The 23886-nt window shown below is 42.3% G+C and overlaps 1 protein-coding gene across 1 annotated transcript in view; it reads right to left on the reverse strand.

Annotated features, from left to right (window-relative positions):
- The window catches only part of LOC126417162 (dynein axonemal heavy chain 2), a 959377-nt gene that overhangs the window by 534407 nt on the left and 401084 nt on the right, over window positions 1–23886 (reverse strand). Inside the window, 2 exon segments of the mRNA XM_050085060.1 lie at window positions 7405–7596; window positions 10033–10211. Coding sequence (XP_049941017.1) covers window positions 7405–7596; window positions 10033–10211 — 371 coding nt within the window.

Consider the following 23886-nt stretch of genomic DNA (forward strand, 5'->3'; position numbering starts at 1 on the left):
ACGACTTCCTCAAATTTTGCCCTGAAATGAGATCCATCCTTCATGAAATCCTCCTCACTCCACCAAGAATGTGTTTCCGCCGTCCACCTAACCTCCGTAACCTCTTAGTTCATCTGCATGAAATCCCCAAACCACCTTCCCTACCCTCTGGCTCCTACCCTTGTAACCGACCCCGGTGTAAAACCTGTCCCATGCACCCTCCCACCACCACCTACTCCAGTCCTGTAACCCGGAAGGTGTACACGATCAAAGGCAGAGCCACGTGTGAAAGCACCCACGTGATTTACCAACTGACCTGCCTACACTGTGAAGCTTTCTATGTGGGAATGACAAGCAACAAACTGTCCATTCGCATGAATGGACACAGGCAGACAGTGTTTGTTGGTAATGAGGATCACCCTGTGGCTAAACATGCCTTGGTGCATGGCCAGCACATCTTGGCACAGTGTTACACCATCCGGGTTATCTGGATACTTCCCACCAACACCAACCTATCCGAACTCCGGAGATGGGAACTTGCTCTCAATATATCCTCTCTTCCCGTTACCCACCAGGCCTCAATCTCCGCTAATTTCAAGTTGCCGCCACTCATACCTCACCTGTCATTCAACATCATCTTTGCCTCTGCACTTCCGCCTCGACTGACATCTCTGCCCAAACTCTTAGTCTTTAAATATGTCTGCTTATGTCTGTATTTGTGTGGATGGATATGTGTGTGTGTGCGAGTGTATACCCGTCTTTTTTTCCCCCCTAAGGTAAGTCTTTCCGCTCCCGGGATTGGAATGACTCCTTACCCTCTCCCTTAAAACCCACTTCCTTTCGTCTTTCCCTCTCCATCCCTCTTTCCTGATGAGGCAACAGTTTGTTGCGAAAGCTTGAATTTTGTGTGTATGTATGTGTCTGTTTGTGTTTCTATCGACTTGCCAGCGCTTTCGTATGGTATATATATATATATATAAAACAAAGATGGCATGCTGTTCCAATTTGCACATCCGCACATACACAGACACAAGCAGACATTTGTAAAGGCAAAGAGTTTGGGCAAAGATGTCAGTCGAGGCGGAAGTAAAGAGGCAAAGATGTTGTTGAAAGACAGGTGAGGTATGAGTGGCGGCAACTTGAAATTAGCGGAGGTTGAGGCCTGGTGGATAACGAGAAGAGAGGATATACTGAAGGGCAAGTTCTACATCCGCACATACACAGACCAAAGCAGACATTTGTAAGGGCAAAGAGTTTGGGCAGAGATGTCAGTCGAGGCAGAAGTAAAGAGGCATTTGATAATGTCTGCTTGTGACTGTGTATGTGCAGATGGAAATGTGTGTGTGTGTGTGTGTGTGTGTGTGTGCGTGTGTGTGTGCGCGCGAGTGTATACCTCTCCTTTTTTTCCCCCTAAGTTATGTCTTTCCCCTCCTGGGATTGGAATGACTCCTTACCCTCTCCCTTAAAAACCCACATCCTTTTGTCTTTCCCTCTCCTTCCCTCTTTCCTGATGAAGCAACCGTTCGTTGCGAAAGCTTGAATTTTGTGTGTATGTTTGTGTTTGTTTATGTGTCTGTCGACCTGCCAGCACTTTCGTTTGGTAAGTCACATCATCTTTGTTTTTAGATATATTTTTCCCACGTGGAATGTTTCCCATATATATATACACTCCTGGAAATGGAAAAAAGAACACATTGACACCGGTGTGTCAGACCCACCATACTTGCTCCGGACACTGCGAGAGGGCTGTACAAGCAATGATCACACGCACGGCACAGCGGACACACCAGGAACCGCGGTGATGGCCGTCGAATGCGCTAGCTGCGCAGCATTTGTGCACCGCCGCCGTCAGTGTCAGCCAGTTTTCCGTGGCATACGGAGCTCCATCGCAGTCTTTAACACTGGTAGCATGCCGCGACAGCGTGGACGTGAACCGTATGTGCAGTTGACGGACTTTGAGCGAGGGCGTATAGTGGGCATGCGGGAGGCCGGGTGGACGTACCACCGAATTGCTCAACACGTGGGGCGTGAGGTCTCCACAGTACATCGATGTTGTCGCCAGTGGTCGGCGGAAGGTGCACGTGCCCGTCGACCTGGGACCGGACAGCAGCGACGCACGGATGCACGCCAAGACCGTAGGATCCTACGCAGTGCCGTAGGGGACCACACCGCCACTTCCCAGCAAATTAGGGACACTGTTGCTCCTGGGGTATCGGCGAGGACCATTCGCAACCATCTCCATGAAGCTGGGCTACGGTCACGCACACCGTTAGGTCGTCTTCCGCTCACGCCCCAACATCGTGCAGCCCGCCTCCAGTGGTGTCGCGACAGGCGTGAATGGAGGGACGAATGGAGACGTGTCTTCTTCAGCGATGAGAGTCGCTTCTGCCTTAGTGCCAATGATGGTCGTATGCATGTTTGACGCCGTGCAGGTGAGCGCCACAATCAGGACTGCATACGACCGAGGCACACAGGGCCAACACCCGGCATCATGGTGTGGGGAGCGATCTCCTACACTGGCCGTACACCACTGGTGATCGTCGAGGGGACACTGAATAGTGCACGGTACATCCAAACCGTCATCGAACCCATCGTTCTACCATTCCTAGACCGGCAAGGGAACTTGCTGTTCCAACAGGACAATGCACGTCCGCATGTATCCCGTGCCACCCAACGTGCTCTAGAAGGTGTAAGTCAACTACCCTGGCCAGCAAGATCTCTGGATCTGTCCCCCATTGAGCATGTTTGGGACTGGATGAAGCATCGTCTCACGCGGTCTGCACGTCCAGCACGAACGCTGGTCCAACTGAGGCGCCAGGTGGAAATGGCATGGCAAGCCGTTCCACAGGACTACATCCAGCATCTCTACGATCGTCTCCATGGGAGAATAGCAGCCTGCATTGCTGCGAAAGGTCGATATACACTGTACTAGTGCCGACATTGTGCATGCTCTGTTGCCTGTGTCTATGTGCCTGTGGTTCTGTCAGTGTGACCATATGATGTATCTGACCCCAGGAATGTGTCAATAAAGTTTCCCCTTTCTGGGACAATGAATTCACGGTGTTCTTATTTCAATTTCCAGGAGTGTATATATATATATATACAAAAAAAAAAACAAAGATGATGTGACTTACCATACGAAAGTGCTGGCAGGTCGATAGAAACACAAACAGACACATACATACACACAAAATTCAAGCTTTCGCAACAAACTGTTGCCTCATCAGGAAAGAGGGAAGGAGAGGGAAAGACGAAAGGATGTGGGTTTTAAGGGAGAGGGTAAGGAGTCATTCCAATTCCAGGAGCGGAAAGACTTACCTTAGGGGGAAAAAAGGACAGGTATACACTCGCACACACACACATAACCATCCGCACATACACAGACACAAGCAGGCATTTGTAAAGGCAAAGAGTTTGGGCAGAGATGTCAGTCGAGGCGGAAGTACGTAGGCAAATATGTTGTTGAATGACAGGTGAGGTATGAGCGGCAGCAACTTGAAATTAGTGCAGGTTGACGCCTGGCGAGTAACGAGAAGAGAGGATATACTGAAGGGCAAGTTCCCATCTCCGGAGTTCTAACAGGTCGGTGTTAGTGGGAAGTATCCAAGTATCCAGATAATCCGGACGGTGTAACACTGTGCCAAGATGTGCTGGCCGTGCACCAAGGCATGTTTAGCCACAGGCTGATCCTCATTACCAACAAACACTGTCTGCCTGTGTCCATTCATGCGAATGGACAGTTTGTTGCTCGTCATTCCCACATAAAAAGCTTCACAGTGTAGGCAAGTCAGTTGGTAAATCACGTGGGTGCTTTCACACGTGGCTCTGCCTTTGATCGTGTACACCTTCCGGGTTACAGGACTGGAGTAGGTGGTGGTGGGAGGGTCGGTTAGAAGGGTAGGAGCCAGAGGGCAGGGAAGGTGGTTTGGGGATTTCATAGGGATGAACTAACAGGTTACGAAGGTTAGGTGGACGGCGGAAAGACACTCTTGGTGGAGTGGGGAGGATTTCATGAAGGATGGATCTCATTTCAGGGCAAAATTTGAGGAAGTCGTATCCCTGCTGGAGAACCACATTCATAGTCTGATCCAGTCCCGGAAAGTATCCTGTCACAAGTGGGGCACTTTTGGGGTTCTTGTGTGGGGGGTTCAGGGTTTGAGGAGATGAGGAATTGGCTCTGGTTATTTGGTTCTGTACCAGGTCAGGAGGGTAGTTGCGGGATGCGAAAGCTGTTTTCAGGTTGTTGGTGTAATGGTTCAGGGATTCCGGACTGGAGCAGAGTCGTTTACCACGAAGACCTAGGCTGTAGGGAAGGGACCGTTTGATGTGGAATGGGTGGCAGCTGTCATAACGGAGGTACTGTTGCTCGTTGGTGGGTTTGATGTGGACGGACGTGTGAAGCTGGCCATTGGACAGGTGGAGGTCAACGTCAAGGAAAGTGGCATGGGATTTGGAGTAGGACCAGGTGAATCTGATGGAACCAAAGGAGTTGAGGTTGGAGAGGAAATTCTGGAGTTCTTCTTCACTGTGAGTCCTGATCATGAAGATGTCATCAATAAATCTGTACCAAACTTTGGGTTGGCGGGCCTGGGTAACCAAGAAGGCTTCCTCTAAGCGACCCATGAATAGGTTGGCGTACGAGGGGGCCATCCTGGTACCCATGGCTGTTCCCTTTAATTGTTGGTATGTCTGGCCTTCAAAAGTGAAGAAGTTGTAGGTCAGGATGAAGCTGGCTAAGGTGATGAGGAAAGAGGTTTTAGGTAGGGTGGCAGGTGATCGGCGTGAAAGGAAGTGCTCCATCGCAGCGAGGCCCTGGACGTGCGGGATATTTGTGTATAAGGAAGTGTCATCAATGGTTACAAGGATGGATTCCGGGGGTAACGGATTGGGTAAGGATTCCAGGCATTCGAGAAAGTGGTTGGTGTCTTTGATGAAGGATGGGAGACTGCATGTAATGGGTTGAAGGTGTTGATCTACGTAGGCAGAGATACGTTCTGTGGGGGCTTGGTAACCAGCTACAATGGGGCGGCCGGGATGATTGGGTTTGTGAATTTTAGGAAGAAGGTAGAAGGTAGGGGTGCGGGGTGTCGGTGGGGTCAGGAGGTTGATGGAGTCAGGTGAAAGGTTTTGTAGGGGGCCTAAGGTTCTGAGGATTCCTTGAAGCTCCGCCTGGACATCAGGAATGGGATTACCTTGGCAAACTTTGTATGTGGTGTTGTCTGAAAGCTGATGCTGTCCCTCAGCCACATACTCCCGACGATCAAGTACCACGGTCGTGGAACCCTTGTCCGCCGGAAGAATGACGATGGATCGGTCAACCTTCAGATCACGGATAGCCTGGGCTTCAGCAGTGGTGATGTTAGTAGCATTAAGGTTTTTTAAGAAGGATTGAGAGGCAATGCTGGAAGTGAGAAATTCCTGGAAGATTTGGAGAGGGCGATTTTGAGGAAGAGGAGGTGGGTCCCGCTGTGACGGAGGACGGAGCTGTTCCGGGCAGGGTTCAATTTGGATAGTGTCTTGGGGAGTTGGATCATTACCTCTAATTACCACTACTACTAGTAGGTTACTAATTAGTAATAACATAGGTACATATGTGGCCCAATGTGCCTCCTCCCAATGTTTTTATCTGCTCTTGCACAAAAAAGCTTGACAACCACTGCTCTGAAGTCATCACCAGCACAGCACAATATGCTACTCAGTATAATTATTCTATTTATGGAATATTCATGCACTACAGAGAATTTATTAGTTTTTGTGTAGCTACAAGGTGAATTACTATGTCATGGTGTGTGGCTAAAATCTTAATTATTCTTGCATTAAACTATAATTCTGGAACCATTAATCAATTCAGCAGAAGTTATATCAAACAAGACTTTTCCCATATGTCTTGCTATATTTAATTTTAGTACAAGCGATAATCAAACATTAGAAAAAGAGATAAATATAAGCTAATGATTTATGTTTTCACTAGCCTGTTTCAACTAGCAGTTTGCCTGTTGATACACAACAAGAAATATCAGCTAAAAACTTAAAGAAAGGCAGTATATGATAAAGCCCATATTACATATTCTCTTATCACTAATGTTTCATCTAGTAAGTAATTTTGGAATAAAAATAACAACTCACTGAATAGTATACAGGTATTGAGGCACATGAACAAAGACTGAAGACTTTGCTTACTTTCGGACAAATCCTTTTTTGAACTTCAGTACACACACAAACACACACACACGTATAACTGCATCATGTCAACTGGAGGTGCAATGCCAGGACCATAGTTCTGCAGGTCAACTTTGGTGAGGGGTTGTGCCAGATGGAGTTGGTGAGGACAAAGAGGAGGAGGGGAGTGGGAGGAATGGGTGGGGATGGGTGGCTGACAGGTCATATGAAGGCAGTAGGTGCTCCAGTTTTTGCACAACCTTTTGTGTGGACATGACTACCAAATGGCTGTCCATCCAAATAAATGACCACAAATAAACTGTGGCCAGGAGCAGAGTTGACTGCCCCGTGATGGATCATACTGCTGAGCAATTTCGATGGCTGCTTCACATCCAGAGCCATCTGGACCATTTTCCCCAGCTTTTTTGAACTACGTACATTAGGTTTATCCTTGCAAGACGTCCTTTGTCCTCGTAATCCTTCTGGTCTCAATCTCTGTTAATCCCCTGCACCGCAACAATCTACACCCCATCCCAGAGCCTCCAATTCGCTCATCCTGCATCCACACCCTTTTTCCCACAGTCTTCCCTTCCTCTGTTCTGTCACCCCCCTCCCAATGCACTCCCTCACTCCAATGTCACCATGTTGCACTTGGACTTACTGGTGCCTGTGTATTGCAGTCCCACCCCGTGCACCTACTGCCTCTCCCTCCTGTATTTCTACACCTACACCAACTGCCTTCATCCACGCCACTGGCAACCCTTCCCCAATCCTCCCTCCCACTCATCATCCCGTTTCTCCCTCGTCCATTCCACCCAAAACCACTTCTCTTCCCAATCTACACGCAGAACTTCAGTCTGGCATTGTACATTTAGCCGGTATAATATAGATGTATAGGTTTTGTAGCTGTATAGGTTTCGGTGTGTGTGTGTGTGTGTGGGGGGGGGGGGGGGGGGGGGCACATATGCGCACGTTTAGTACTAAATTATTTAAATTCTGCCAGAACTTTCCATATCATATTCATATTTCTGTTGGTGGTAGAGTGGTTTAAACATGGCATTACACCACAGTAAGACTAGTAACTGTCAAGTCCTAAAGCTATAGAAATAGGACTTCTACACAACATTTTGAGTAGGGGACATGACACCACTCTTACTGACTGTAGCAGCTATGATTTCAAACCTGTAATGACACTCTCTTTACAATTATAAGTTTCCGTAACCTAATGCTAATGCTAGCCCTAACTGTTCAAATAAAGAAACATACCTGGATTCATAGTGATGAATATGCCACAAGTTTTAACAAGACTGATGTCACACCCTTCAAAGACAAATCTTTTGGCCCCTTGTGACAATGATGAGAGGATAGACAAAATCTGTTGTGCAACCACAGACAAAACCTCAATGTTGATGCGATTAAATTCGTCAAAACAACCCCATGCACCAGTCTGTGCAAGTCCTAAGGTAGAATGAAAACAGAAACATGTTTCACATATGGCACTGGTTTATAAATCTTTCTTAACATAGCTCTAATTTATTTTCTGGTTACACAATAAAACATTGGTGCAACTTTACATAAATAATTAGCAGTTCAAAGGGAGAAAAGGAGGGGCAGGGCACAATTAAAATATGATTAACCTCCAAACCTGCAATGTCACAAATATTATGTTTGCAAAATGATGAGACAGAATTACTGGGGAGTAGTTAACTTCGGGATGTGAAATTTTAGTACTGCTGATAGACATGTATAAAAGTACATTAAAATTTGGACAGTTGCATGTACTTTTATATGTCTACTGGCAGTACTAAAAATTCTATCTCATAATTTTACAGTTTTCTCAACTGAATTTTTCTTGTGGCACAGTAACTACCAGTTTTACCTGATCAAACACAGTATTAACATTTATTCTGCATTTTGACAGTCTAAATTCAGAGCATAAATTAAAAATGGAGACTGTCTTTCATTCACATAATATTGAGCTTTATGTACGGACAGGGTGATTTCACTAGTAAAAAGCAGTTCAGCATGAATGATGATAATTACACATCTGGGGACACTGCCATGAGGAGACAATAATGTTTGTATGCATATGTTTACATTAGTTCTGAAGCAGGGCAGCATCCAAAATCTTTGCATCGTCCACTTCACAATGTTATACATTTGGAGGAGGTTCTGCACATAATTGGTAATGAGGCAAGGAACATAAGAAGAACACTGACAAGAAGAAGGGACATTGCAATAGAACACGTGCTGAACATCATGGAATAACTTCCACTGCACTATAGGTAACTGTAGAGGGTAAAAATTTTAGGGGGAAGACAGAGCCTGCAATATATCCAAAAAATAACTGAGGAGGTAAGGTGCAAGTGCTCTGAGATGAAAAAGTTGATTCAGGAGAGAAAATCATAGTGGGTCACACCAAACCTGTCAGAAGATTGATGGGGAAAAAGTACAGTGAACAACTCTCATTTGCAGCCATCTTGCTTGAGGAACAGGATAATAATAATAAACTGCATGGAAGTCTAATGCCTGGTAAAATAAACATATAAACAGAGTTGTGGCTTCTACGGTTTGTTTTATCAGGAACAATCATATGCAATTTGAGGTATCTTTTCTCTTCATCCTTGTTCTCTGCAGGAGGAGCTTGTGATCATAAGCGGTGAAAATTCAGTGTATATTTTTAAAATGTCTTCATTCGAACATGTTCTCAACAGTAAATGGCAATAAAAACAATTTCTTATCACTATTTTATTAATTTTATTTTTATTTAATTTTCTTTTAATAAAACATGCCTACAATATTAACAATACCTTCAACAAAACAAGCATTTTCTTACCAGCAAAGGAACAGGATAATCTGAGCAAGGCTGACAAACATACAAATCGAGCAACATGTGGTTCAATGTGTAACTTTTAGAAATATTTTCTACTTGTATCTTATTAGCACTTCTTCTTCAATAAAAATGCACAAAACCACAAAAGAAAGAATACTGGAACTGAAAATGAAGTCATCCAAATTCTGTAACATGTAACAAATACCATTCTCATACAGAAACATGCCAACATTCAGATTCCAACATTTAGATGCCAGAGTATTTGTAACTAGTTGCTAATAATCAGAAGAACAAATTTGAGCCAAATCAAGTAATTGAAGTGTGTAAAGAAACTAAATTCTAATAGTTAAAATGCAGTATTAAACAAATTTGAAGATGACAAGGGGTTATCCCAACAATGAATGAGAAAGGTTTTGACATTTGCTAATGTTTGTGTAGCTCTTTCTGTTTGAAGCCATCTAATGTATGGTGCAAGTGGAAATATGCTGCCAATAATGAACCCCAACTGCTGCTCCCAGCCACCCCACACATATTCCATAAGAGGACTGTTGTCAGTCAGCTACAAGCAAGACATGGAGTATAGCAACTGTTTATCACTTTTGATTATGTATATAGTTGCTGTATTTGATAATGTAATGAGGGCAGTTTTAAGGCCTGTGGAGAACCTGTGGTGAGTCTTAGGTTGAGTTAATGGTAGTCACTTTAGTAATATCAAGAAGTTTAGGATAAAGCAGAATATTTACTTATTTTAAAATGTTGAGGTTTGGCTAGTATTTTCAATAAAACAGTGGCAGTTGTTGAAAATTGTTTGTGTGTTATGGTCAATTACATCAAAACACATTCAGTGGGTGACCAAAGGTCATTAGATAGTTATCTGGATGAGTTTTGTTTTATGAGGGTCTAAATAATTGTGTTGAAATGATAAAAGAAGTCTGAAAATTTGTCTTAACCAGGGAATCTTTGGAGGGGCAATATGACTACCATTTCTTACAAAAAGGGGAAATATTGCAATTAAGTTACAAAATTAATGCAATATAAAAATAATAACATTAGCAACTTACCAGAGAACATGCGTCCCATACTCCTATAGTCCAAGCCTTCTGAACAATTCACAACAATGACATAACTGCCCAGACCTTTTCCCAAATCCTTCACAGTCTCTGTTTTTCCTGTGCCAGCAGGCCCCTTTGGACTTCCACCACGATGAAGATGTAATGCTGTAGTTAATGTGATGTAGCACCTGCAAAAAAATTTTCTTTCATTCAAAAACATGGAAGGAACTTTGAGAAGAAAGTACTTGAAACTACTTCATCTTTTTTCACCACCCTTCCACCCCCAGGCTTGGTATTTCCCTTTCACTAATAAATGATGTAAAATAGTAACTTTCTCCGGAGTGTTATGAGAAAATAACTTAGTACCAGTACAAGTCACATTAACACTGCTGCAGTTACACTTCCTGTATTTGTCCCATATTTTAAAATAATCATTCATGTTAACTATTGGTAAATTGAAAGAACGGATGATTTTATGTTCTTGTCTGTGTCAAGAGGAAAGTAGTTGCCACTAGTCTGGAAATTCAATCCCCATCCTGGAAAACAGATTCTTTCACAGAAAATGAAATGACAATTAACACTCTGATCTTCAGTATATTTTAAAATTAAGAGAATTGTATCAGTGACACAGAATTAATGCTGAGAGGTAAAATTAAGTAACCAGAAGACATAGCTGGCAATGTAACTTCGTTGATGAACATGTCATGGAATGGTATGCCAATGAATAGAGTTGCAGTTCTCGGTTACAATTAGAACAGCCACCAGAGTGCATTAGTTTGTTCATATTTAGTGTTGTTACAAGGCCTGATAGGGTAAATAATGGGCATGGACAGCAACAGATATTGAATGGCAACTGTGAAGGACACAGAGGTGCTGCATACTTGTTTGAGACAGCATTGTCAGCATGTGACACGATTTGGAAAGTTTCTCATTTTGGGTCTCCATATGACCGGCTAATTGACTAGTATGATATATAGAGTTGTGGGGCATTTAGATGTCATAGTAGCCCAATGTTGAAATGCATGGGAATGTAAGGGACAGAAATACTTATTGTGATGGTTATTATTGTAACCCTTTCAGATCTGTGACTGCCATCCAAGACCAAGTAATAGACTGCTGCAACATTCTATGTCATCCCACACCACTGGTCAGAGACTAGCAGCAGCCACGCTACGAAATTACCATCCAAGCATAGGTAACACCACAACACAAATGACTGTGTGAAATTGTGCCATGATGGGGAAGCATTGACCCCTGACGAATGGCACTGCACTGTGTTCAGTGTTAAACTGGGATTCTGTGCCTCCCCAGAAGAACATCATCAATGAGTATAACGGTATCCTGGAAAGAGGTACCTTTCTTTCAGTGTTTTGGAGACGCACAATGGTGTGGTACTCCTGCAATCATAGTGTGGGGAGCCAGCAGGTATGACTTATGTCACACCTAGTGGAGATTCAAGGAACTCTGACAGCACTATGGTATGTCACAGACATCCTGCATTCTCATGATACATGTCTCTATGAGATGTCTGCATTATGTTTAGATACTCCTGTGGCCAGCAACATCCCTAGCTCTGTCTGTGTTAGAATGTGTGTGGGATGGCGACTCCATCCCAGTGTCAGTCCCCAGGATATAAAGGATCAGTTACAACAGAAAGCCAACTTGCCTCAGGAGAGCATATTATGGCTTTATACCTCCCTTCCCAACCAAATCTGTCCATGGGGCCAGGCTAAAGGGATGTAACATCATATTGCCAACTTCTTTGTGAATCTGACTTAAATTTGTAATCACTGAAATAACATCACGTTCTTCTCAACCTGTGAAGCTTATTTAATTTCCTCCTCTAGTTATGGATGCTTCACTTTTTTGTCAGGCAGTGTATAATACTTGACATTCTTAGAGCTGAAGACAGATGAGAAATCCACTCCAATTTTTACATTTCAGCACGATGAATAAAACAAAGAAGTGACATGGGAACAGTAATTTCTACATTCAAAACTAAGGAGTGCAGATACAAATTAAAAAACTGTGCTGGCCAGAAAACTTAGCAAAGAAAACAACAAGTAAAGAAATGGTCTTAACTATCTAACAAGCAGATCTGTGTAATCTTTTGTGAGTTCTTTACAATACTGACGTGGGAGCTTGATTTTGCTCAGTTTTTATTACTTTATGGTGGTATATATCTCAGTTACTGTTATTTAATGGGACTTTCTATAATGCAGTTAATTTTTAAGACTAACGCTGTTTATATATTATTATTTACAAAAAGTAAAATCTATAAAAAATAACTGAAAAGCAACCGATCCATAGCTACAAAGGCAGTACATAAGTTGCGATGAAAGAAAACAAGTGCATAGGCTAAACTATGGTGCTCATAATGCACATAAGAAGACCCAACAAAACAACTTAAAAAAAAAAAAAAAAAAAAAAAAAATCAACTAAAGAAGCTGAACAATTTCACAGTGAAATTAAAGAACAACTATAGAACACACATTTACTATTGATAGAAGCTGGAAAGAAATATCTCACATGTATGAACCCAAAGGCACCATGGTCAAGAGCTTAGCCAAAAATTCATGAAGAAGGTAATATAATACCCCGTGGTAAATTCTATAAAAGGAGCAGCACACAAACTGTCTCAGAAATTGAATAAAATAATGAAAAATTATACATATGAAGCAACATATTCTATAAAACCAGCATGATACTAGCTGAAAAACTAAAAGCCAAAAAACTCCCCAAACATGCTGAGTGTTTATCCCTTGACTTTACCAGCCATTCCTGAAACATACCCATACGAGAAACTGTAAGAGTAATCCAAAAGAACCTTATGAAGCTAAAAAATTTACATCCACAGAGACTGCTGCTGTCATGTAACTCCTCTAGATAATACTACATCACAACCCTTTACTTTTAATGGCATAATTTTCAATCATCGTGATGCTCTAGCAGCGGGATCACGTACATGGTACCTGATCTCATACCAGACATACATGAAAATCATTTGCAACAAAAATTATTTATCAGCCAAGAACACCACGCAAAGAAAAGTGAATTTTATAGGAAAAACGTAGATGACACACTATGCCAAAGACATAACAGTGCAGTGCTTCGAGAATTTCAGAGCAAATGTGGACGCGGCAGCCGAACGGCAGCCGACAAGTATCTGCTGTACGATCCATAGAGTTTCAGTGTATGAGTAGAGAAGAGCCTGTGCTATTCTTTGCTGGTTTAGTGACTGTGATGATTGTTAAGAACAAATGAAGAAATGAGATTAGACTTTTAAATAATTTGTGTGTTGGACTTACTAGAGGCAAGACATGTTCATATTTTATGGTGGTTATTAAACCAACCCTGTTGTAAATGTATCTCAATAAAGTCTAATGTTTGACAACTTGGTTGACTCGCACGAGTTCGAATATTAATGTGAGAGATGGTGAATTTGCTTTTCGTGGAAGTTGAAATATACCATGACTGAACTAAAAGTATTCTTCGAGTACCCAATTATTTCAAGAGTAGAGAGAGAATCTGATAAATTTCCTTAACCAGCATTATTCTTCAGAGAAGAAGTTTTTGGAGATCGATGTGATCAGCTATCCAGAGAAGAAGATCAGTTGTGCATACCAAGTAGGTCAACCTATGGGAGAGAGGTGGGAAGTGTGCAAACCAGTTCCACATCGCTTCTTGTCATCTAAAGCGTTAGAACATGGCGACCATGACAGGACCCGAAAAAAAGGGAATTAGAGACGAAAATGAGAGAAGCAGATGTTGCATTTTGTCATAGCAACCGAGTATAACAAGACAAGAAAACCGTTAGGAGAAACTTGATTTCACCCGGAAATCAAATGAAAAGGAAAATTTGTGAATGTAGCAAAGGGAAAGACGTAAGCAAGTAATAACATTAAAAGAATGGAAAGAAGACCTTGATGTATTAGACTAAGAAGAGATACGACAAGAATAATTCAACTAAGATGATCCAGTGTGGGGAGTATACTGCTCTCACACACATCGCAGCGACGCCACCCACACCAGTTGCTGTTCACCGGTGCTGATTCTACATTGCGCTGATGCCGACGTGGAAACCAGCGACCAATGACACTGGCACAATTTGTTGTTCACTGGTGCTGATTCCACACTCACTCACCGATGCAGCCTAAAACTCTACACCGGGTGAGGGTACAACAATAATTGTTTGAGTATAAAGCTGCATAAACTGTTCAATAGACTGTATTTGTGTACTTATTACACTTAAAATTATTTTTGAAAATGATTACTACATCCAAAAATTGGTAAAACCATGGAAAACATACAGTTAGCTGGAGAAACTTCAGAATCAGCCATGGCTATCAGAATCATTAGAGAAATGGCAGACTGGACTGAGTTAGCAAACTTAATTAAAGCATAAAGTGCAGCTTCAAATACTCAAATTGCAACTTTAAGTGAAAAACTAGGTGCCCAGAGCGCAGATTCAGTGGCTTTAAGAAAGGAATTAAATGAAACTTCAAATTCTACATTAAATGCTCAGAATGAAACTCTAAGGAAAGCAATAGGTTTGGTACATTCTAGTTTAAATGCTCAAAATGAAGTTCTAAATGATCAGATTGAAACCTTGAATATTCAATGAACACATATAGGTTTGGAAATGTATGTAATGTTGAGTTCGATGCTGTAAAGCAGAGATTACATACTGTAAGAGAGAGTGTTGATAAGCAAGCGAAGTTGATACTAATTATCCAATCGCAAATTACAGGTTTGAATACACGAGTAGATACTGTAGAAAGAAATTTCAGAGAGAAACTAGCGAACTCTGACATTATAAATATACATAGTTTGGAGGAACAGGTGGAAGAACTTATAGATCGAAAAGTTTCCAAGAAAGTAACATCCAGGAATGTATCTCCTATTTTACCTTCTGAACTTAGTGATACCAAGAGAGGTATGGATGATCTATGGAGAGAATTCAAACTTATCCAAGATAAATTACACATGAAGATGACTGCTCCTAATGTGGTATTGACTAGTGAAGAGATGACTGCTCTACAATGGGGGGCCAATTCAGGATTATCCAGGCAATTCCCTAAGTTTAAGCCGGACGGGGATGTACATCCAACTCATTTTTGAAAAGATTCAATCAAACTTTGCCAAAACACTGGGAAGATTCTAAGAAAATTGAATTTGCTATGGGGTATCTTTTAGGGGAAGCCTCAGTATGGGATACTGTAAACATTGAGAACTTTTCTTCTTGGGAAGACTTCCAGAGGAAATTTAAAGACAAATACTGATCGGCTAGTGCACAAAAGAATGAGAACATATTTTGAGTGGCACTTAATACGGGTGAAGTATTTAGATAAACTGATGGAGGAAGAGAGGTTGGTTAGAATTTTAATTAGACATTTACCCATCTATGTAAGGAAAGACATCTTGTATAGAGGCTGGCAAACAGTTGAAAAATTGTATCTTTTGTTGACGCTCTTGATGCAATAAATAAAGATTGTAATGAAACTCTACATCATGGGGAAAATCCGAACTACATCTACATCCACATCTACATTTATACTCCACAAGCCACCCAACAGTATGTGGCGGAGGGCACTTTACGTGCCACTGTCATTACCTCCCTTTCCTGTTCCAGTCGCGAATGGTTCGTGGGAAGAACGACTGCCGGAAAGCCTCCGTGCGCGCTCATATCTCTCTAATTTTACACTCGTGATCTCTTCGGGAGGTATAAGTAGGGGGAAGCAGTATATTTGATACCTCATCCAAAAATGCACCCTCTTGAAACCTGGACAGTAAGCTACACTACGATGCAGAGCGCCTCTCTTGCAGAGTCTGCCACTTGAGTTTACTAAACATCTCCGTAACACTTACCAAATAACCGTGTGACGAAACGCGCCGCTCTTCTTTGGATCTTCTCTATCTCCTCTGTCAACGTGACCAGGTATGGATCCCACACTGATGAGCAATACTCAAGTATAGGTCGAACGAGTGTTTTGTAAGCCACCTCCTTTGTTGATGGACTACATTTTCTAGGGACTCTCCCAATGAATCACTTCAAATTGTTCTGTACGCATACTCCCAGATATTTTACAGAAGTAACTGCTACCAGTGTTTGAATAAAGGGTCCTTCTTTCTATGTATTCGCAATACATTACATTTGTCTCTGTTAAGTGTCAGTTGCCACTCCCTGCACCAAGTGCCTATACGCTGCAGATCTTCCTGCATTTCGCTGCAATTTTCTAATGCTGCAACTTCTCTGCATACTACAGCATCATCCGCGAAAACCCACACGGAACTTCTGACACTATCTACTAGGTTATTTATATACATCGTGAAAAGCAATGGTCCTATAACACTCCCCTGTGGCACGCCAGAGGTTACTTTAACGTCTGTAGATGTCTCTCCATTGAGAACAACATGCTGTGTTCTGTTTGCTAAAAACTCTTCAATCCAGCCACACAGCTGGTCTTCTGTAGGCTCTTCCTTTGTTTATCAGGCGACAGTGCGGAACTGTATCGAATGCCTTCCAGAAGTCAAGGAAAATGGCATCTACCTGGGAGCCTGTATCTAATATTTTGTGGGTCTCATGAACAAATAAAGCGAGTTGGGGCTCACACAATCACCGTTTCCGGAATCCATGTTGATTCCTACATAGTAGATTCTGGGTTTCCAGAAACGACATGATACGCGAGCAAAAAACATGTTCTAAAATTCTACAACAGATTGACGTCAGAGATATAGGTCTATAGTTTTGCGCATCTGCTCGATGACCCTTCTTGAAGACTGGGACAACATGTGCTCTTTTCCAATCATTTGGAACCTTCCGTTCCTCTAAAGACTTGCGGTACACGGCTGTTAGAAGGGGGGCAAGTTCTTTCGCGTACTCTGTGTAGAATCGAATTGGTATTCCGTCGGGTCCAGTGGACTTTCCTCTGTTGAGTGATTTCAGTTGCTTTTCTATTCCTTGGACACTTATTTCAATGTCAGCCATTTTTTCGTTTGTGTGAGGATTTGGAGAAGGAACTGCAGTGCGGTCTTCCTCTGTGAAACAGCTTTGGAAAAAGGTGCTTAGTATTTCAGCTTTACGCGTGTCATCCTGTGTTTCGATGCCATCATCATCCCGGAGTGTGTGGATACGCTGCTTCGATCCACTTACTGATTTAACGCAAGACCAGAACTTCCTAGGATTTTCTGTCAAGTCGGTACATAGAGTTTTACTTTCGAATTCACTGAATGCTTCACGCATAGCCCTCCTTACGCTAACTTTGACATCGTTTAGCTTCTGTTTGTCTGAGAGGTTTTGGCTGCGTTTAAACTTGCAGTGAAGCTCTCTTTGCTTTCGCAGTAGTTTCCTAACTTTGTTGTTGAACCACGGTGGGTTTTTCCCGTCCCTCACAGTTTTAGTTGGCACATACCTGTCTAAAACACATTTTATGATTGCCTTGAACTTTTTCCATAAACACTCAACATTGTCAGTGTTGGAACAGAAATTTTCATTTTGATCTGTTAGGTAGTCTGAAATCTGCCTTCTATTACTCTTTCTAAACAGATAAACTTTCCTCCCTTTTTTTATATTCCTATTTACTTCCATATTCAGGGATGCTGCAACAGCCTTATGATCACTGATTCCCTGTTCTGTGCTTACAGAGTTGAAAAGTTCGGGTCTGTCTGTTATCAATAGGTCCAAGATGTTATCTCCACGAGTCGGTTCTCTGTTTAATTGCTCGAGGTAATTTTCGGATAGTGCACTCAGTATAATGTCACTCGATGCTCTGTCCCTACCACCCGCCCTAAACATCTGAGTGTCCCAGTCTATATCTGGTAAATTGAAATCTCCACCTAAGACTATAACATGCTGAGGAAATTTGTGAAATGTATTCCAGATTTTCTCTCAGTTGTTCTGCCACTAATGCTGCTGAGTCGGGAGGTCGAAAAAAGGAGCCAATTATTAACCTAGCTCGGTTGTTGAGTGTAACCTCCACCCATAATAATTCACAGGAACTATCCACTTCTACTTCACTACAGGATAAACCACTACTGACAGCAACAAACACGCCACCTCCAGTTGCATGCAATCTATCCTTTCTAAACACCATCAGTGTCTTTGTAAAAATTTCGGCAGAATTTATCTCTGGCTTCAGCCAGCTTTCTGTACATATAACGATTTCAGCTTCGGTGCTTTCTATCAGCGCTTGAAGTTCCGGTACTTTACCAATGCAGCTTCGACAGTTTACAATTACAATACTGATTGCTGCTTGGTCCCCGCATGTCCTGACTTTGCCCCGCACCCTTTGAGGCTGCTGCCCTTTCTGTACTTGCCCGTGGCCATCTAACCTAAAAAAATGTCCAGTCCACGCCACACAACCCCTGCTACCCATGTAGCCGCTTGTTGCTTGTAGTGGACTCCTGACATATCCAGCGGAACCCGAAACCCCACCACCCTATGCGCAAGTCGAGGAATCTGCAGCCCACACGGTCACAGAACCGTCTCAGCCTCTGATTCAGACCCTCCACTTGGCTCTGTACCAAAGGTCCGCAGTCAGTCCTGTCGACGATGCTGCAGATGGTGAGCTCTGCTTTCATCCTGCTAGTGGGACTGGCAGTCTTCACCAAATCAGATAGCCACCGGAAGCCAGAGACTATTTCCTCCGATCCATAGCGACACACGTCATTGGTGCCGACATGAGCGACCACCTGCAGATGGGTGCACCCTGTACCCTTCATGGCATTCGGAAGGACCCTTACCACATCTGGAATGACTCCCCCCGGTATGCACACGGATTGCACATTGGTTTTCTTCCCCTCTCTTGCTGCCATATCCCTAAGGGGCCCCATTACACGCCTGACATTGGAGCTCCCAACTACCAGTAAGCCCACCCTCTGCGACAGCCCGGATCTTGCAGACTGAGGGGCAACCTCTGGAACAGGACAAGCAGCCATGTTCGGCTGAAGATCAGTATCAGCCGGAGACAGAGCCTGAAACCCGTTCGTCAGACAAACTGGAGAGGCCTTCCGTTCAGCCCTCCGGAATGTCTTTCGCCCCCTGCCACACCTTGAGACGACCTCCCACTCTACCACAGGTGAGGGATCAGCCTCAATGCGGGTAGTATCCCGGGCAGCCACAGTCGTAATCCGATCGGGGGATGCGTGGGACGAGCTGACCGTCCCCGACAAACCCCCATCCGGACCACCACAGCGATGCCCATTGGCAACAGCCTCAAGCTGTGTGACCGAAGCCAACACTGCCTGAAGCTGGGAGCGAAGGGATGCCAACTCAGCCCGCATCCGAACACAGCAGTTGCAGTACCTATCCATGCTAAAAACTGTTTTGCAAAGAACGTCTGAACTAATCTACAGGGAGCACAAACAATTCAACACAAAATTTAAATGCTTATTAAAATACAAGATTGCCTAGTAAATGCAGTAATGCTGCTACTTGCACACTGCTGACACACTGCTTGACGGCAGAAGGAGACTACATGATTTTACACTATTCAGGTACTAAAGCGCGATGCTACAACTCTCAAATACTATAATACGCCCGAAATTCAGAATTAAACAATGCAAGTAGCCAAAAACACGCACAGAAATTAAGAATTAAACTATGTAACAAATAAGTGAGTTAAGAGTGTACGACTTGATGCTGGCAGCTGCTTATCCAACGGCGGCAGGGAGCGCACTGGCTGTGACCAACCGACAGCAATAGCGGTAATAATTTTAGGAAACATGAGGCTAACCTAGCTAGGGTACACCAATGCAATAGTTAAAATGGTAATGACAATTATCAAAAGAAACATCCACCTTCAAATTTAGGTCCCATAACTTTGCAGGAATTTTCACCGATTAGTAGTAAAACACAAAGTGGTAATGTAGTATCTCGATTCCGTAACCAACCTATGATTACTGTTAAAGACGAAAACATAATGCGATCTGGACCCAGGGCCAGGGCCCAGGTTGTAGAGATACACTAGGAGGCCTGGTTCATAATAAGTATGTTAATTTCACACACAAAATACCAACAAAGGAATGGTTGCTGCTGGAAGAACCAAGCTTAACTAACAACAATCCACAACCTATAATAACAGGGACTGTGGAAAATTCCAAGGTTAACATAATTATAGACTCTGGGAGTGAAGTATCACTCATATCTAGCACATTCAGTAACTCATTACAGACTAAACAGTACTTACCGCTGTTACCAGTAGTTGGAGTTTACATAGTCGGTATAACAGGAAAGAAAATTAAGGTTGTGAATCACAATTGAATTGCAGCACTAGAAATGTATTATTTCATCAAATGCTGTTGATCATCATCATCATCATTTCATCGTCATCATCATTTAAGACTGATTACGCCTTTCAGCGTTCAGTCTGGAGCATAGCCCCCTTATAAAATTCCTCCACGTTTCCCTATTCAGTGCTAACATTGGCGCCTCTTCTGATGTTAAACCTATTACTTCAAAATCATTCTTAACTGAATCCAGGTACCTTCTCCTTGGTCTGCCCCGACTCCTCCTACCCTCTACTGCTGAACCCATGAGTCTCTTGGGTAACCTTGCTTCTCCCATGCGTGTAACGTGACCCCACCATCTAAGCCTGTTCACCCTGACTGCTACATCTATAGAGTTCATTCCCAGTTTTTCTTTGATTTCCTCATTGTGGACACCCTCCTGCCATTGTTCCCATCTACCAGTACCTGCAATCATCCTAGCTACTTTCACATCCGTAACCTCAACCTTGTTGATAAGGTAACCTGAATCCACTCAGCTTTCGCTCCCATACAACAAAGTTGGTCGAAAGATTGAACGGTGCACAGATAACTTAGTCTTGGTACTGACTTCCTTCTTGCAGAAGAGAGTAGATCGTAGCTGAGCGCTCACTGCATTAGCTTTGCTACACCTCGCTTCCAGTTCTTTCACTATGTTGCCATCCTGTGAGAATATGCATCCTAAGTACTTGAAACCGTCCACCTGTTCTAACTTTGTTCCTCCTACTTGGCACTCAATCCGTTTATATTTCTTTCTCACTGACATTACTTTCGTTTTGGAGATGCTAATCTTCATACCATAGTCCTTACATTTCTGATCTAGCTCTGAAATATTACTTTGCAAACTTTCAATCGAATCTGCCATCACAACTAAGTCATCCGCATATGCAAGACTGCTTATTTTGTGTTCACATATCTTAATCTCACCCAGCCAGTCTGTTGATAGTAGAAAATATAAATAGAGATGTTTTATTTGGTTTAGATTGGTTATCAGAATTTAAAGCCATCTTAAACCTTGACGAAAATCTTCTTTGTTTTGGTTACAGGAACAGGAGATGTTGGATACCATTCATGACAGAAAACCACATTGCAAAACAAACAGCTGAGTGTCAATGTTTACGATTAACTGCTACAGCAAAATTGTCACCAGAGATCGATAGTGTAGATCATGTATCACATCGAGCTGACATACAAGACAAAGTAAATGAGTCCATAATACTGACTGGTCAACAAAGACAAGATTTATATAAAATTCTAATAGAATATGAAGTGGTGTTTTCTGACTGCCCACGCAACATCAGTGACTACATATGTAAGTTTAAAATCAAAGATGACACACTATTTTTCTGTAAGCCATATCCGATATCTGTCAGTCTGAAAGAAGCAGTTAGGGAGGAAATCAACAAGATGATATAATAGAACATAGGTCTAGTGTAATGAATAACCCATTGGTAGTGGTGAAAAAAAGCTACAGGTGGGGTACGATTAGCATCTGATTAGACGCGCGGACATTGAATAAGCATATAGAGCCAGAAAGAGACAGACTGATTAACATCAACTAATTGTTATACAAATTTGAGAAAGCAAGTTTTTTTAGCATGATGGACCTGACTGTGGGATGTTGGCAAATTAGGTTACATCCAGAATCAAAAAAGTATACAGCATTTCTGTTTGATGGTAAATCATATCAATTCAATGTATTGCCTTTTGGGCTTAATATTTCTATACCTGTATTTATATGTGCACTGAATGAAGCATTAGGGAGAGATCTATTGAAGCATTTAATAATATATGTAGATGATATCCTGATAATATCAGTTTCTTGGGAAGAACATTGTCTAACATTGCGGAAGACCTTGAGAAAATTTAAAGAGAAAGGTATTACGGTGAAGCTATCTAAATCATGTTTTGCGCATCAAGAGGTTAAGTTTTTAGGGCATATTATAGGGGTGCAGGGCATTAGAGTGGACCCTGAATGCATCAAAGCTATTAAAGAATGTCCACACCCAAGAAACATAAGTCAGTTGAAGGGATTTATAGGAATGGCTGGATACTATCGAAGGTACATACGAGGGCAAGAACTGAATGACCCGAAAATTTTACGTTTATTAAGGAAGGGAGTGCCATGGATTTGGGATCAAGAGGTAAATGAAGCGTTTGAAAACATCAAAAGGGCACTTGTTGAATCACCCATATTAAATCACCCAGTTATGGGAGAACCATTTAAAATTTCAACACATGCATCTGATTATGGTATTGCGGCAGAACTTTTCCTAGGAGAGTGGGATCTAAATCATTTAGAACATCGAACCATAGCTTTTGCTAGTTGTAGTCTGAAAAAAACATGAATTAAACTACATGGCTACTGAAAAAGAACTGTTAGCAATTGTATGGAGTATCCAAAAATTTCAAACACTAGTATGGGGGTCAGAAATCCATGTTTATATAGACCATCAAGCTTTATCTTTTCTAACGAATTAGTCGTTTATTATGTAGTAGGTTAATGTGCTGGATGCTTTTCCTACAGGAATATGATATTAGGATACAACATGTAAAAGGTTCCGAGAATATTGTACCGGATGCTTTGTCTAGGTTTCCCTTAGGCATGGAAGAAGGACCCGGCGTTATATTTGCAATTAATTTTATGTCAGTAGAACATACGAACATCAAAGAATAACAGAGAATATCCATCATGATTCCTATTTTACAAACATATTTTCTGTGTGCATCCGAAATTCCTTACGTCCTAATCAAGTGGGAAAATGGAAAATTATGGGTCATAATTTGTTTTGGAGAGACAGTGTAACATAGCAACATTGACATTTATGCATTCCAAAGGTAATGGAGACACACTAGTGTGGTATGTTCATACAGGATATGGACACCTTGGAATAAAAAAGTATATAGTTCATATGAATCAGTTTTACTATTTTAAGAAGAAATGGGCATAAAGTAATATCTTTAATTATAACCTGTAAGATCTGTCAGAAGGTGAAAGAGAGTAACACTCATGTGAAATACAAAATGTATCCGATTATTCCTAAGTTCTACATCTACATCTACATCCATACTCCACAAGCCACCTGACGGTGTGTGGCGGAGGGTACCTTGAGTACATCTATCGGTTCTCCCTTCTATTCCAGTCTCGTATTGTTCGTGGAAAGAAGGATTGTCAGTACGCTTCTGTGTGGGCTCTAATCTCTCTGATTTTATCCTCATGGTCTTTTCGCGAGATATACGTAGGAGGGAGCAATATACTGCTTGACTCTTCGGTGAAGGTATGTTCTCGAAACTTCAACAAAAAACTGTACCCAGCTACTGAGCGTCTCTCCTGCAGAGTCTTCCACTGCAGTTTATCTATCATCTCCGTAACGCTTTTGCGATTACTAAATGATCCTGTAACGAAGCGCGCTGCTCTCCGTTGGATCTTCTCTATCTCTTCTATCAACCCTATCTGGTACGGATCCCACACTGCTGAGCAGTATTCAAGCAGTGGGCGAACAAGCGTACTGTAACCTACTTCCTTTGTTTTCAGATTGCATTTCCTTAGGATTCTTCCAATGAATCTCAGTCTGGCATCTGCTTTACCAACGATTAACT

Source organism: Schistocerca serialis, chromosome 8 (assembly GCF_023864345.2).
Source record: "Schistocerca serialis cubense isolate TAMUIC-IGC-003099 chromosome 8, iqSchSeri2.2, whole genome shotgun sequence".
NCBI classification, from domain to species: domain Eukaryota; kingdom Metazoa; phylum Arthropoda; class Insecta; order Orthoptera; family Acrididae; genus Schistocerca; species Schistocerca serialis.